The sequence below is a fragment of the Quercus lobata genome, chromosome 12 (assembly GCF_001633185.2).
Source record: "Quercus lobata isolate SW786 chromosome 12, ValleyOak3.0 Primary Assembly, whole genome shotgun sequence".
NCBI lineage: Eukaryota > Viridiplantae > Streptophyta > Magnoliopsida > Fagales > Fagaceae > Quercus > Quercus lobata.
In genome coordinates, this window is record NC_044915.1 from 1,244,345 (window position 1) to 1,256,889 (window position 12,545).

At 41.1% G+C, this 12,545-nt stretch overlaps 1 protein-coding gene across 2 annotated transcripts; it reads right to left on the minus strand.

Moving 5' to 3' along the window:
* Nucleotides 1–361: 361 nt before the first annotated feature.
* LOC115971841 lies at nucleotides 362–1,347 on the minus strand. 2 transcript variants are annotated; one of them, XM_031091916.1, is made up of 3 exons: nucleotides 979–1,347; nucleotides 840–884; nucleotides 362–743 (listed from the first exon to the last, which is right to left on the minus strand). In XM_031091916.1, exons 1-3 carry the CDS (start codon nucleotides 1,250–1,252, stop codon nucleotides 601–603), a joined length of 462 nt encoding a protein of 153 aa, XP_030947776.1. In that variant the 5' UTR covers nucleotides 1,253–1,347; the 3' UTR covers nucleotides 362–600. The 2 variants fall into 2 exon arrangements, with proteins under 2 accessions (XP_030947776.1, XP_030947775.1); XM_031091915.1 differs by having other exon boundaries at nucleotides 362–749.
* Nucleotides 1,348–12,545: the final 11,198 nt, after the last annotated feature.

Below are 12,545 nucleotides of genomic sequence, written 5' to 3' on the forward strand. Positions count from 1 at the left end.
ACGTGTGAACGGAACAGACTCGAAGCACAGAAGTTCTGAGCATTCAACGGTGAGAGAGTATTGGATTTCTGTACTAAGCTAACCCCAGTACCATTACGAGTACAGCCTTACAGCTGGCATCCCAAACGCAAAACGAGGCGTAGTAACGGTCCGAACGCCCAGCTGGCTATCTAGCTGTAACCAACAATTTTATCAAGCGCATGTTAACATGTCTTTACACCATCTTCCGCTATTCTACGCCTCGAGAGTGGCGCACGTTATCAAAAAGTTCCTACTATTCTATTCTTATCTTCTTATCTATGATTGATTTCCATTTCCATCAATATTCGGATTCGCTTTCTATGTTTTATACATTGCTTGCTTTGTTTGAAATATTTTTTTATTCAAATCGTGAACAAAACGCCAAGCGCTTTAACAGTTTGTTTGCAAAAAAAATTAATAACAAGTCTGTAACATGCAATTGGATTTACATCTGGCAACCAAAAAAGAAAAGAAAAAAAAAAAAATTATAGAGAAAGATAAATAAATAAGGAAAGCAGGCGCACGTCCACTGAGAGATTCGCACGTGCGGACATCGGAGAATTAACCGGAAAATGCGGCTTAGAAATCGGCGTGTTTTCGGTGTAAGCGAGATTTGGGGGAGCGTAGTTTTCTTCGCAGCTCTTGCAAGTTCCGGAGGCTTCGGATCGCCAAAACATCGCTTTTTTGGAGCTCAATAAATCGCCCGACATCGTCAATCTTATCTGAATCTACGAGGAAATTAATCAAAAAAAACAACAAACGAATGCATAAAACAAAAACAAAAAAATAAAGAAATTCCGACAGAATCTGCATTATACCTATGTGCTGAGCTGGTCGCTTAAATCCATTGAATTGAGCCAAATCTAAAACGAAAAGAAAAAAGGACGGTGAGGATTAAGTAAAGGTAATCAGAGGAGAGCAATGGTGGCCGTTGATGGGATGGGAGGAGAGTAGTACCTGACTGTGAGGGGCTGTGGGAGCAGAGGTAGAGGATGAGGAGGCAGAGGAGCGTGAGGATGGGGATGGCGTGGACGAACTTTTCGGGTTTTGGAGGCGGAGATAATGTAAACGACAAAGATTGACGGTGAAGCTTTGTCGTTTTGTGTTCCTCATCGTCGTCTTCTATGCGATTCGAGTCAATATCGGTGATGGGAGTGTCGGCGTCCTTGCTGGATCCTCCACCATGGCTGTGGAGCTTTGAGACAGGTGAGCCCAGAGACTGTCTTTGCATGCTAGAGAGAGAGAGAGAGAGATGACAGGTTGCTTAGTGAGGTGTAGTTTGTGTAGTGTGGGTGTGGGTTTTTTTATTTTTTTAGTGATACATAATCATAGAACACTATCTTTTTATTTCTTTCTGTCTCTTTCTCTTTTTTTATTACTTTTTACACTTTTTATTCTTTATTTGAAATAATTAACGTTTTTTACTTTTTAGACTAAAATAAAGAGAGAGTGAGAAAGAGAGAGAGATTATTGATTTGGGCACCTCCTTCTGACTTCGTACCCTCTTCTCCCTCTTTATTCTGACAATTAATTGGACTATGTTTTAAAGTTTTCATCCCTCTTCTCCCTTTTTTATTTTTTTTAAATACTATTCCTATTATGTACTTTCTCACCCCCCCCCCCCCAAAAAAAAAAAAAATCCTATTATGTAAGTAGTCTAAAATAAACAGCACTTAAGATATAAATTAAATATTTTATTACCTTATTTGAACTACAAAAAATATTCCTATTGAAGTTGAACGAATTGAGTCAAAAATTGACAAAAAGATTCAATAACTTTAACTTAAAAAAAAAAAAAAAAAAAAACACTATCATTTTAAGATTAGGGAGAATAAAAACATTTTTATTTTTTTCCTTTAATTTTTAAGATATATGTATTATATTTTTATTTGATAAAAAATAATTAGCATATACAACTAATAGGATTATTATTGCATTCTAATGAATATAAGGAACCATATACTTTCTTTTAAAAATTATATAATATAAAAGTTTATTTTATTTTATAGATGTATGACAAATTTAATTAGGATTTGGAGGTCTAAGTATATATAATTATTTTTTATAAAAATAAAAAATAAAAAATAAATTTGGGACCTTCCAGACACACTCACAAAAAAAATCTATTTAACACTTAAAAAAAAAAAATTGGGGGACAAGTGGCTTCGCCATTGGGTGGGGATGGTGGATTTGAAAAACTTTTGGTTTTAAAAAAATTGTCAAAATAGTATAACATTGGTGAAAGTAATACCTTGGTAACTTGATCCTATTTTGTTTAGTGGAAAATCATAAATAACTGTGGGTCCGAGAGGTCTGCAATCCGGCCCAAACTCTATCTGGGCCCAGGACCCGTGCCGAGGAGGTATCTTACCGAGGACGAATTGTCGATGGCCGGGGAGTCCAGGGGAACGGCTGAGAAGCTACCCTGTCCTCGGCGCTCCAGAACTTCGATGGGACGATCAACATCTTGGTAGAGGCTATCCCCAGACAGTCCCCTGAAGGGGATGTAAGTAGAAGGGGGCCCATAGGGAAGCAGGGTGTAGGATTGGATCAAGGATGACGCGTCCCCTCCGTATTAAATGCATCTGCCAACACCCAGATCCGATTAATGAGAAAAGACGTTGGGACGGTGTAAACTTTGATCTTCGCAACTAGTAAAAAGTAAGATGGGATGGTTGATAGGATGGATACAGAAAATAAGCTCCTGCCTGACCTACAAGTGGAGGGCCAGGATTAACCAAGACGGACTATATAATAAAAAGATAAGTAACCTAAATAGGAGACTGGGAAAAATGGCCAAAAACCAGAGCCTCCCAGCCCACCTCCAAGAGAAAGACTCCATGGGTGAAGATAACCTAGACACGTACGAATACCACGAAAAACCCACCGCCTGGTGACTAAGGCCTAGCCTTCTAAACCCACGCTCTACAAATGATATTGTTTTGGGCCTATTTACGTGCGAACCCCACACCGCTACGGTTCGTTACAAATCGTGTCCTTACAATTGGCGCCGTCTGTGGGGAAGGCTTGTGTGTTGGTATAGGAGGTGGGTCGATAGAGTTTCTTTGTTATTTCTAACCGTTGGTTATAGAGTTCTAGTATAAAGTTCTGCTAGGGGCTACGTTTCTTGACTAGGGGCTTGGCTGAGGAGCTAACTCCCTTAAAGCCAAGGTCCCCCGTAAAGAGCAAACTAGGCACTTGGTAGCGTTAATCGTATGGATAAACTCTAGGGGCTTGGCTGAGGAGCTAACTCCCTTAAAGCCAAGATCCCACACGAAGAGAAAACTAGGTTTTGGACAGAACCAAGGCATTGCATAGTCCTCGGACTCAAGCTTATGGGAAAACCAACTACCTGGATGAGGAAAATTAGGTTTTAGACAGAACCAAGGCATTGCATAGTCCTCGGACTCAAGCCTATGGGAAAACCAACTACCTGGATGAGGAAAACTAGGTTTTAGACAGAACCAAGGCATTGCATAGTCCTCGGACTCAAGCCTCTGGGGAAACCAACTACCTGGATGAGGAAAACTAGGTTTTGGACAGAACCAAGGCATTGCATAGTCCTCGGACTCAAGCCTCTGGGGAAACCAACTACCTGGATGAGGAAAACTAGGTTTTGGACAGAACCAAGGCATTGCATAGTCCTCGGACTCAAGCCTACGGGGAAACCAACTACCTGGATGAGAAAACTAGGTTTTGGACAGAACCAAGGCATTGCATAATCCTCGGACTCAAGCCTATGGGAAAACCAACTACCTGGATGAGGAAAACTAGGTTTTGGACAGAACCAAGGCATTGCATAGTCCTCGAACTCAAGCCTCTGGGGAAACCAACTACTTGGATGAGGAAAACTAGGTTTTGGACAGAACCAAGGCATTGCATCGTCCTCGGACTCAAGCCTATGGGGAAAACAACTACCTGGATGAGGAAAACTAGGTTTTGGACAGAACCAAGGCATTGCATAGTCCTCGGACTCAAGCCTATGGGGAAACCAACTACCTGGATGAGGAAAACTAGGTTTTGGACAGAAACCAAGGCATTGCATAGTCCACGGACTCAAGCCAGGGAAAACCAACTAACCTGGATGTGGAAAACTAGGTTTTGGACAGAATCAGGCATCGCATAAGTCTTCCGGACTCAAGCCTATGGGAAAACCAACTACCTGGAATGTGAAAAAACAGGTTATGGACAGACCAAGGATAATGCATAGTCCTCGGACCAAGCCTATGGGAAAACCAAACTACCTGGAATGTGGAAAACTATGTTTGGGACAAGAACCAAGGCATTGCATGGTCCTCGGACTCAAGCCCCATGGGAAAAACAACTACCCTGGATGTGGAAACTAGGTTTTTTGGACAGAACAAGGCATTGCATAGTCCTCGACCAAGCCTATGGTAAAACCAACTACCTGGATGTGGAAAACTAGGTTTTTGAACAGAACCAAGGCAATTGCAGAAGTCCCGACCTCCAAGCCTAATGGGAAACCAACTACCTGGATGTGGAAAACAGTTTTGGACAGATTACAAGGCATGCATAGTCGTCGGACTCAAGAACTATGGGAAAAATCCAACTACCTGGATGTGGAAAACTAGGTTTTTGGACAGAACCAAGGCATTGCATAGTCGTCGGACTCAAGCCTATGGGAAAACCAACTACCTGGATGTGGAAAACTAGGTTTTGGACAGAACCAAGGCATTGCATAGTCTTCGGACTCAAGCCTATGGGAAAACCAACTACCTGGATGTGGAAAACTAGGTTTTGGACAAAACCAAGGCATTGCATAGTCCTCGGACTCAAACCTATGGGAAAACCAACTACCTGGATGTGGAAAACTAGGTTTTGGACAGAACCAAGGAATTGCATAGTCCTCGGACTCAAGCCTATGGGAAAACCAACTACCTGGATGTGGAAAACTATGTTTTGGACAGAACCAAGGCATTGCATGGTCCTCGGACTCAAGCCCATGGGAAAACCAACTACCTGGATGTGGAAAACTAGGTTTTGGACAGAACCAAGGCATTGCATAGTCCTCGGACTCAAGCCTATGGTAAAACCAACTACCTGGATGTGGAAAACTAGGTTTTGGACAGAACCAAGGCATTGCATAGTCCACGTACTCAAGCCTATGGGAAAACCAACTACCTGGATGTGGAAAACTAGGTTTTGGACAGAACCAAGGCATTGCATAGTCCACGGACTCAAGCCTATGGGAAAACCAACTACCTGGATGTGGAAAACTAGATTTTGGACAGAACCAAGGCATCGCATAGTCTTCGGACTCAAGCCTATGGGAAAACCAACTACCTAAATGTGGAAAACTAGGTTTTGGACAGAACCAAGGCATTGCATAGTCCTCGGACTCAAGCCTATGGGAAAACCAACTACCTGGATATGGAAAACTAGGTTTTGGACAGAACCAAGGCATTGCATAGTCCTCGGACTCAAGCCTATGGGAAAACCAACTACCTGGATGTGGAAAACTAGGTTTTGGACAGAACCAAGGCATTGCAGTCCTATGGGCAAACCAACTACCTGGATGTGGAAAACTAGGTTTTGGACAGAACCAAGGCATCGCATAGTCCACGGACTCAAGCCTATGGGAAAACCAACTACCTGGATGTGGAAAACTAGGTTTTGGACAGAACCAAGGCATCGCATAGTCCTCGGACTCAAGCCTATGGGAAAACCAACTACCTGGATGTGGAAAACTAGGTTTTGGACAGAACCAAGGAATTGCATAGTCCTCGGACTCAAGCCTATGGGAAAACCAACTACCTGGATGTGGAAAACTAGGTTTTGGACAGAACCAAGGCATTGCATAGTCCTCGGACTCAAGCCTATGGGAAAACCAACTACCTAGATGTGGGAAACTAGGTTTTGGACAGAACCAAGGCATTGCATGGTCCTCGGACTCAAGCCTATGGGAAAACCAACTACGTGGATGTGGAAAACTAGGTTTTGGACAGAACCAAGGCATTGCATTGTCCTCGGACTCATGCCTATGGGAAAACCAACTACCTGGATGTGGAAAACTAGGTTTTGGACAGAACCTAAGCATTGCATAGTCCACGGACTCAAGCCTATGGGAAAACCAACTACCTGGATGTGGAGAACTAGGTTTTGGACAGAACCAAGGCATCGCATAGTCCTCGGACTCAAGCCTGTGGGAAAACCAACTACCTGGATGTGGAAAACTAGGTTTTGGACAGAACCATGGGAAAACCAACTACCTGGATGTGGAAAACTAGGTTTTGGACAGAACCAAGGCATTGCATAGTCCTCGGACTCAAGCCTATGGGAAAACCAACTACCTGGATGTGGAAAACTAGGTTTTGGACAGAACCAAGGCATTGCATAGTCCTCGGACTCAAGCCTATGGGAAAACCAACTACCTGGATGTGGAAAACTAGGTTTTGGACAGAACCAAGGCATTGCATAGTCCTCGGACTCAAGCCTATGGGAAAACCAACTACCTGGATGTGGAAAACTAGGTTTTGGACAGAACCAAGGCATTGCATGGTCCTCGGACTCAAGCCTATGGGAAAACCAACTACCTGGATGTGGAAAACTAGGTTTTGGACAGAACCAAGGCATTGCATCGTCCACGGACTCAAGCCTATGGGAAAACCAACTACCTGGATGTGGAAAACTAGGTTTTGGACAGAATCAAGGCATCGCATAGTCTTCGGACTCAAGCCTATGGGAAAACCAACTACCTGGATGTGGAAAACTAGGTTTTGGACAAAACCAAGGCATTGCATAGTCCTCGGACTCAAACCTATGGGAAAACCAACTACCTGGATGTGGAAAACTAGGTTTTGGACAGAACCATGGAAAAACCAACTACCTGGATGTGGAAAACTAGGTTTTGGACAGAACCAAGGCATTGCATAGTCCTCGGACTCAAGCCTATGGGAAAACCAACTACCTGGATGTGGAAAACTAGGTTTTGGACAGAACCAAGGCATTGCATAGTCCTCGGACTCAAGCCTATGGGAAAACCAACTACCTGGATGTGGAAAACTAGGTTTTGGACAGAACCAAGGCATTGCATAGTCCACGGACTCAAGCCTATGGGAAAACCAACTACTTGGATGTGGAAAACTAGGTTTTGGACAGAACCAAGGCATTGCATAGTCCACGGACTCAAGCCTATGGGGAAACCAACTACCTGGATGTGGAAAACTAGGTTTTGGACAGAACCAGGGCATTGCATAGTCCTCGGACTCAAGCCTATGGGAAAACCAACTAGCTGGATGTGGAAAACTAGGTTTTGGACAGAACCAGGGCATTGCATGGTCCTCGGACTCAAGCCTATGGGAAAACCAACTACCTGGATGTGGAAAACTAGGTTTTGGACAGATTCAAGGCATTGCATAGTCCACGGATTCAAGCCTATGGGAAAACCAACTACCTGGATGTGGAAAACTAGGTTTTGGACAGAACCAAGGCATTGCATAGTCCTCGGACTCAAGCCTATGGGGAAACCAACTACCTGGATGTGGAAAACTAGGTTTTGGACAGAACCAAGGCATTGCATAGTCCTCGGACTCAAGCCTATGGGAAAACCAACTACCTGGATGAGGAAAACTAGGTTTTGGACAGAACCAAAGCATTGCATAGTTCTCGGACTCAAGCCTATGGGAAAACCAACTACCTGGATATGGAAAACTAGGTTTTGGACAGAACCAAGGCATTGCATGGTCCTCGGACTCAAGCCTATGGGAAAACCAACTACCTGGATGTGGAAAACTAGGTTTTGGACAGAACCAAGGCTTTGCATGGTCCTCGGACCCAAGCCTATGGGGAAACCAACTATTTAAAAAAAACTATGGCATATAAACCTCAAAATCCACCCGAAGAGAACTCCTCGTTAACAGTTGGGTTAATCCCTTAATTGCACGGATTCCCCGGTCTACCTTCGGATCCCCAGTACCAAAGGGGTTGATGCGATACGGTGCAATATATTACCCAAAAGCACAATCAAGGTCCGTCTCTACTCGGCTACCCTCTCGAACGAATTATTTAGAGTTTATCGCTCTCGGACAGTGGTTTAGCATGCATCGCGCAGCACTCGGCGGTTATCCCGGTTAGTTCCAAGAGTTTAATTTATTGAGGATTACCCTTCTTATACTTGATAATATTTGTGAGTTTAAACCAGTAGGAATCTGTGTTAAGGCATTTTTCTGCCCGGAATATCATTAAGGGCAAGCTTACATTTAATATTCATGCACCAAATAGTTGTTGCAGAGAAGAAAAGTATGTATAAAGAAATAAACACATCTTTTATTAAGGCAAAGGAACAGTACAGTGTACAATGAAAAGCTGAAACAAGCTTACATTAAAGCTAACTACGTAAGTAAAGGAAAATACAAGAAAATGAAGATAAAGCCGAGGAGGTAGCACAGAGAAGAGGTTGGCTACTTCTTCGAGACCTTATTCCTCCTCAATGCTTTTGCACGCCCATAACTCAGGCAGCAAAAGAACCCAACTTGAGCCTCACACCGTTGAACGTGGGAAGCACAGAGCCGCCTGTATTTAATGAGGCCACGTTTCGCCTTCCAGGGGCACTAGGAACGTGCTTTGGGCAGGTGAAAAACCTCAGAAATCGATAGATGACAAGGATTGATAGGCATTGGCAGATCCCTGATGTCATCAAAACCCTCCTATCCGTCCGAGGAGACGGATAGCAGGATTTTGAGGGGCTATTATGGGTTCGAGACGTTTGCAATCCGGCCCAAACTCTATCTGGGCCCAGGGCCCGTGCCGAGGAGGTATCTTGCCGAGGACGAATTGTCGATGGCCGGGGAGTCCAGGGGAACGGCTGAGAAGCTACCCTGTCTTCGGCGCTCCAGAACTTCGATGGGACGATCAACATCTTGGTAGAGGCTATCCCCAGACAGTCCCCTGAAGGGGATGTAAGTAGAAGGGGACCCATAGGGAAGCAGGGTGTAGGAATTGGATCAAGGATGACGCGTCCCCTCCGTATTAAATGCATCTGCCAACACCCAGATCCGATTAATGAGAAAAGACGTTGGGACGGTGTAAACTTCGATCTTCGCAACTAGTAAAAAGTAAGATGGGATGGTTGATGGGATGGATACAGAAAATAAGCTCCTGCCTAACCTACAAGTGGAGGGCCAGGATTAACCAAGACGGACTATATAATAAAAAGATAAGTAACCTAAATAGGAGGCTGGGAAAAATTGCCAAAAACCAGAGCCTTCCAGCCCACCTTCAGGAGAAAGACTCCATGGGTGAAGATAACCTAGACACGTACGAATACCACGAAAAACCCATCGCCTGGTGACTAAGGCCTAGCCTTCTAAACTCACGCTCTACAAATGATATTGTTTTGGGTCTTTTTACGTGCGAACCTCACACCGCTACGGTTCGTTACGAATCGTGTCCTTACAATAACAAATATTGAAAAACACTCCCATTTTTCTATTAAAAAACCAATTGTGGATTTTCAGTCACAAAACCAAACTTCATAACAAATTTGAACCATTAAATATTAAATGTGATTTTAAATTTATGAATGATTCCCAAGTTTGATTTGTTTGAATAGAAAATTGTGTTTTATTAATGATATAAGAAAATTCAAACTACTATATAACTAATTAATTAATAAAGAAATTCATCTCGGACCAATTTACGATGTCCTCATCACTGACGTCCATCAAGTAGGCCATGTGGATTGGCCAAGTCTTTTTGGCTAACAATACCTCGATCGCAAAGCCTTTAGAGCCTATCATTGATAGGCAACCTTATTTGTATGGGGAATTCGTTGTTGATAGATCCCAACCAATGTCCTTCTTCTCTTGTTGAAACTTTCTAGTTATGAGTTGGAAATAGAGTTAATGGGCGATGCTTGGCTCCAATTTTGAATTCGATATTATATGTTTGCTCTAGTTTTTTTTTTTTTTTTTTTTTTTTTTTTTTTTTTTTTTTTTAAATGTTGAAACAGTTTTTCTTTATCTATGGGCAATGAGTTTTGATGTATTAGGTATATTTGTGTTTATAGAAACTTTTATTTTTGTGCTAATCCGAATTGTTGATTCAGTTTATGCATGGCGGAAAGGAGCATTAGAAAGGTCGTAAGTCTTGAATATTCAAACAATAAGAAGTATTTATGGATTGGGTTTTAGTAGAGTTTAGGGTATTTTTGAATCTACCCAATCTACTTGGATTAAGAAATCCCCAGTCCAACCCAACTCTTAATAACTCTAAAGACCAACTAAATGCGACCTGCAGTATTTAGGTTAGGTTGTAGAATTGGGTCATCCCTAATAAATAAATAAAAGAGTTTTCATTCAACTATTTTAAGGATATTATTTAATAAATTTTACTATTTATATGATAGGCATGAGAAAGAGATGAGAAAAAAAAAAATAAGTTTAGTACTTTGGGTGTCACAGATGATGTGTGTAGAGTAGGAAAAAAAGGTATTTTTAAGTTAAAATAGTAATAGTATATGTAAGTTGAGTTAGATTACTTACGTTGAAAATTTTGCCAATTGAACTTGATCCAGCCCAAGCTAAAAAAAAGAAAGAAGAAGAACCCAATTCAACTATCGACCAACAAAAAACAAACCAAAAATATTGGGTTGAGTTTAGTTTGTCATGTTGATGAGTTGGATTAACAATTTTTTTTTTTTTTTTTTTTAATTTTTGGAGAAGAGTTGGATGCACAATCTTTAGATTATTTACACGTGAGGATTGGGAAAATTGATAGGGGTGTAACCCAGCCTACTTAGGGCAAGCTCGTTCAAATAAACCCAAACCCATTTCTAACTTAAGATTTGGAATAATAGTAATGAATGAAAGTTCAGCCCGTTTTCCAAAAAAAAATCTAACTTAAGATGGGATTTTTTTCCCCAAAAAAAAAAACTAAAGATGAGATTTTTCTAACTTGCCTTGGGCTCGGGTTGGGCTTGTATAAAAAAAAGTCAAGTCGAGATAAATTTGGATTGAAATCCCAACAACCTGAACCCAACGTAGCCTATCTATGTGCCCAGCAACCTTAAAATTCAAAAACAGATTTCATGTTATGTCTGATTATATCTTAGATGTCATTTGTATGTATTTATGGGATGCAAACAATCCTATAACCCAATGTCCTAATCTCTCATTATCTCATAGCCGTACTACGGATTTTTAAAGATGATTAACGGATACTACCAAAAAAAAAAATTCACAATACGTGTCCGTTTGGCAAAAATAATTTTTGCCAACTTATTTTACTATTCAGCTTATTTTGGCTACTATTCATAGGTCCTACTTCACTTTTTGATATTATTTATGGAATCCATTGTACTATTTCAGCTAACTTTTACCTTTTGTCTACAATACTTTCAGTAAAAAAATTTTAGTTTCAACAAAATAAGCGGAAACTTAAGTTAGTATTAGAGCATTCACATTGGGAATAACATATGCCATATGTTGGTTCAATTTAGCATGAAAGCCCAAAACCCCCACACCATCCGAACTTGTAAAATTTGACTATTGTAAAAAAAATTGCAATTGTGCTATAGTGTGATTCTAAATGTAGAATCACACTATAGCTCAATTGTAAAACAAAATATTAATATTTTATTGTCTTTCAACTATAGCTCAATTGTCTTTCAACTCATCCCTCTCTCACCAGTCACTCTCATCTCCTCTCTCTCTTCATTTTTTTTTTTTTTTTTAGTTCTGATTCTCTCATTCAATCCCTACCCTTCTCTCATCCCTCTCTCGGTGTTTGGGTGTGATGTGGAGATCAGCGTTGGGCTGTGGCGTGGAGATCATCGTTGACTTTGGAAAGATGGGAAAAAGTTTATGGGTTTTGTTTGGATCCGATTTTGCTGGGTTCTTGTTGGTCATTTGTGGGTTTTGTTTTGGCGGTGGTGGGTGGTGGGTGATGGGCAATGAGGCAGGGGTGGTTTGTTTGAGTTTTGTAGCCTTTTTGGACAGTGGAGGTGGTGGTGGTGGTGGTTTTAGTGGAAGAGAGATAGAGGAGGAGAGGTAAAAATTAGAGAGAGGAGAGAGATGTGAGAGAATAGATATGGTTTTGGGATATATTATTTTAATGTGTTGTATGATAAAATAAAAGTTGGGATGTTGGATGTGTTGTAAAATGTTATAGTATAATTGATAAAGTAGTTTTTTGAGATGGTAAAATAAGATATGATGTAATTTTTGGATGGGGATGTACTAATAGATTGCAACTTAGCCAAAACTTAACCAAATAATTATCAAATTAAGTTGTGAGTTTCAATTACCTCAATTGATTTTTATCTTCGAATAAAACGAGAGTTCAAATCCTGCCACCTACATTATAAATTGATTGATATCTTCATCTGAAGATAAAATTGAAGTTATAAGTGAAATTCTATATATGTATTAAATTTTTTTTTATCAAATTAAGCCCACCCATTACGAACTAGCCAGAGCTCAGTCCAAGCCCAAAAAATTAGACAAGCTTGGCTGGGTATAAAAATTGGGTCAATCACATTTCACATGGTCTGAGATGGACCACCG